Here is a 3914-nt window from a genome sequence, read left to right on the forward strand (position 1 = left end):
GATTTACCCAAGAGATAAAGAAGTGCTGAGGCATAGGAGCACATGTACCCCAATGTTCATAGTGGCACTTTCTACAATAGCCAAATCATGGAAAGAACCTAAATGTCCATCAACTGATGAATGGATCAAGAAGATGTTGTATATATATACAATGGAGTACTATATGGCAATGAGAAAGAATAATATATGGCCATTTGTAGGAAAGTGGATGGACATTGAGGGTGTCATGCTAAGCGAAATAAGTCAGGCAGAGAAGGATAGATACCATATGTTTGCATTCATAGGTCTAACAGGAGAGACCTGGCAGGGGACCATGGGGAGAGGAAGGGGGAAAGAGAGCGGGGAAGAGCGAGGGACACAGATCAAGGGAGACTACTGAATACTGGAGACGAACCATGGACTGAAGGGGGAGGGGGGGAGGGGGTGATGGTCATGGTGGGGGGCACTTGTGGGAAGAAGCACTGGGTGTTATATGGAAACTAATTTGACAATAAACTATTATTTTTAAAAAAAGTGCCTTTCCTGCCATATAACCCTTTCCTGAAATGAAACTTTCACATGAAGCATTCATTCACTGGGTTCTCATGACTGAAGGCAGCTGATTTAATTCTAGCATGCTTGTGTTCTAATTTCACCCACCAAGTCTGTGGTCATCCCCTTGGACATCTTAACACAGAGCTCTGTTTTGTTCTTTATGCATAGTCACAATGCATTTACACATATCCAGTGACGGATAGAGTGGTGGAAAACATCAGAATATGCCAGACACTACCAAAAGAACCCACTATCCAGCTAGGCAGGGCTCTCCATAGTGTCATTCAAATGTCTCCGGCAGCGGAGTCACCTGAGATGCTTGTTAAAGTGCCAACTCTGAGCCCATACTCCCAGACCTACAAAATCCATCTCCTCTAGGGGCAATGTCTGGGAAACTGCATTTTAAAAGCTCTACACCTTACTTATTCAACTGAAAGAAACCCTCAACCTCTCTTTCCTGAGGTTTCACAGTGATACAGTTTGTTAAATCATTATACAGAAGCTGAAACAATATCCTTCCTAATATTATGTGTACCCCCAAATACCCCCAAAGAGTGTATTTTTGCTCTTCACATTTTTTCAATAGATATCTCCATTGCAATTCCCAACTGACCATACAGGGATGTTATAGAATCCCACTAGGATCTTCTCAGGAAATGCTCCTCAGTGCCTTTAATAGATTCTACATCTTGCTTCCCCCTGCTAGCTGACTCTAGTAAAGATTTTTAAATAGTTCCTTTCCAAGGGAGAGCAAGTTTGCAGTAAGTTCTGAACTTAAGAGATAGTCCAAATAAAAACCTGGTACTTGTTTGTCCTATTGGAGTCTCCACTCAGAGGGAGTTTTTGGTTTTTGTTTTTGTTTTTGTTTTGTTTGTTTGTTTGTTTGTTTGTTTTTGGTGGTTGTATTTGTTTTCATTTTTGTAACACAAACAGGGAGAGAGGAGGCAAAGGGGGCAGGGCCCAGCAACGCCCCAGGAACAGCTTCTGTGGCCTATGTTCCTCCGTATTTGTTTTCAAAAGGCAGTTCTGAGGTCCGGGTTTCAGGAAACTCCCGAGGCTGTCCATGTCAGTGCAAACAGCTTAAAATAAAAACCTCCGGTCTGTTCACCACAGGAGGATCCGACTCTTGCCCACTCTACTGCATGTAGAGTGTGTCCCAGGAGACTGTCATCCCATTACTTATGCTTCCTAAAATTATTCTTGAGCCTAATTATCCACTAGACTGTAATATTTTTCTAAAGACAAAGGTAGTGTCTTGGACTGATTATGCATGACTTAGCACTTAGAAATGCTGAACCATACAAATACTTATTTTTAATTAATCCATAATATCAAACACCTTTCCTTAGGATAAAATTATGATGCAGAATTATAACCACCATCTTCACCCTGGAGTCAGTCTGCAATTGGACTGATTTGCCCTTCATTCTCACTAGCTCTCTGTCTGCAGACCATCTCTAGGAGCCTGAGTGGATTAGACATAACTAGGTTTGAGGAATGGGTAATCTTGCTTCCAGACAGATGTTTTCCATCCAGGGACCCTACAGTGAAAGCCTAGCAGCCAAGGATACAGACAAATAAATGCCAAGATCCAACTGATTATCATTCTTGTCTCCTTGCCTGTTTGGCCTCAGAGAAGCTTAACTGAGCCCCGTGTAGGGCCATGGCCTCTCCTCACCTCATTGTCAGGGTTTTTACTGTCTGGAAAAATGAACATTAGAGAGATTTACTGACAGGCATGTGTTGGTGGAAATCAGAAGGCTGTGTCAGCAAATGGCAAACTGGAAACCCCACTGGGTTTAGTTTTCAACTTACTCTTCAGTTGTGATGTATGAGTGGTTGTGCCCCTTCTTGGGGTGGCCAAGGATGAAGTGAGTCTCTTTTATTGGCATCTTGTGGGAGCAGGCCACAGGACACCTACAGCAGGGCACACAGGCATTTAATGCATCCAGAGCATCCTTGCTCAGCATTTCATAAAGATACACAAGACATTCTCTCCAGGTGAACATTAATAATACCCAGAACCCTCTGGTTTCTCTCTGTGAGAGGATTTGTACTTGCTTTTTTCATTGATAATCAAGTGGAAATTGCTCGTTTCTAACCGCTTCTACCAACTGAAACTTAAGTTCAAAGAAGAAACTACAAACAAAAGTAAAACAAAACCAAAAATAAACTTTGAAACTGAGTTATTATTTTTGGGGAAAATGCTCTTAGTTTGCCTTCAATGTGACTCTATAGCATAAACTTGTAGAGAAACAGAATTCATATTTATTCATTCCCTACTTACCTTGGCACAAAACTGGCTAATAAAAAAGTTATTTCTCTCCAAAGGTATTAATTTCATATCAATCTTTGGCCAAATACATGGTTATGACGATATATGAGTATGTGGCTGAACACAGCATCCTCCAAGTCCACCACAAAGGAAACTGCCTTGGCTGGTCCATGTTCACCCTACCTAAAACAAGCTGAGGACACCCATAACCTGACTTATCTAACAATTTGTTTTCCCTCTTACTGAAATCAGTTTCTCTTTCTCCCTCATTCAAGTCTCAGGAATAGGGCTTAAATATGTTTCTGTATATATATTATAATAATATATACTATAATATACAATTTTAAACCATAATACAAACAGAAATTCATGAACTGCGAAGGTCATGATTAAAGTGTGCTGGTTGTGCTAGTTGGAAACCAACAGTGGTTTCTCTTCTCTCCTTGCTATTATGTATTTTTCTTCCCTCTTTTCGTGAATTTCAAAGGTCTGGTAATAGAGTTATATTAATGAGCCTGCTTAAAATAGTAGGTGAGAGGTGGAAGAATAGAAAGAGAATTCACTACATGAGTACTTTCCATTGGGGCATTTTGTGCATAATTTTTCCTTCCGAACCGTAAGAAAGAAATTACAGTTGAACTCACTGATTATCTCAGATAAATAATGTAGAGGTGAGCCTTGTGTTCAAAATTAAATATACAAAACTCGATTCTGCAGTAAATTGTTTTTTGTAAATCTATGTAAACCTCTGCAAACAGTGTAGGGACAACAAATGTACCTCATCTCACCCAAACCAAGAGAAGCAGTCTTTCAAGTGACAAGAAAATACACAAATGGAATAAAAATCAGGATGCAGCCTGAATGATTGCTTTACCTGGCTCTCTGCTTTGCTTCTTGGCAATCTAGAAACAGGACGTAGGAAGAGACTTCATAAGCCCTCCATAGCTGAAGACTTACAAGCACTGAGGAGAAATTTTGCTAATAGCCAAACATCAGGAAACAATGAAGGAGGGCAGAGGAGCCCACCAGAATCCCCCAAAACCTGTCCTCTTGGACAAAAACAATGGGTGAGAAGGCCATGCTCTTACCTTCCTAGATGGGATTG

General features: G+C 40.7%; 1 protein-coding gene across 1 annotated transcript in view; it reads right to left on the reverse strand.

Moving 5' to 3' along the window:
• MLANA (melan-A) overlaps window positions 1-2426 on the reverse strand; it is a 10177-nt gene extending 7751 nt beyond the window's left edge. Inside the window, exon 1 of the mRNA XM_029919669.1 lies at window positions 2350-2426. Within this exon, the coding sequence (XP_029775529.1) occupies window positions 2350-2426 (77 nt within the window). The remainder of the gene's footprint in view (window positions 1-2349) is intronic.
• Window positions 2427-3914: the final 1488 nt, after the last annotated feature.

The sequence above is a fragment of the Suricata suricatta genome, chromosome 13 (genome assembly GCF_006229205.1).
Source record: "Suricata suricatta isolate VVHF042 chromosome 13, meerkat_22Aug2017_6uvM2_HiC, whole genome shotgun sequence".
Lineage (NCBI taxonomy): Eukaryota > Metazoa > Chordata > Mammalia > Carnivora > Herpestidae > Suricata > Suricata suricatta.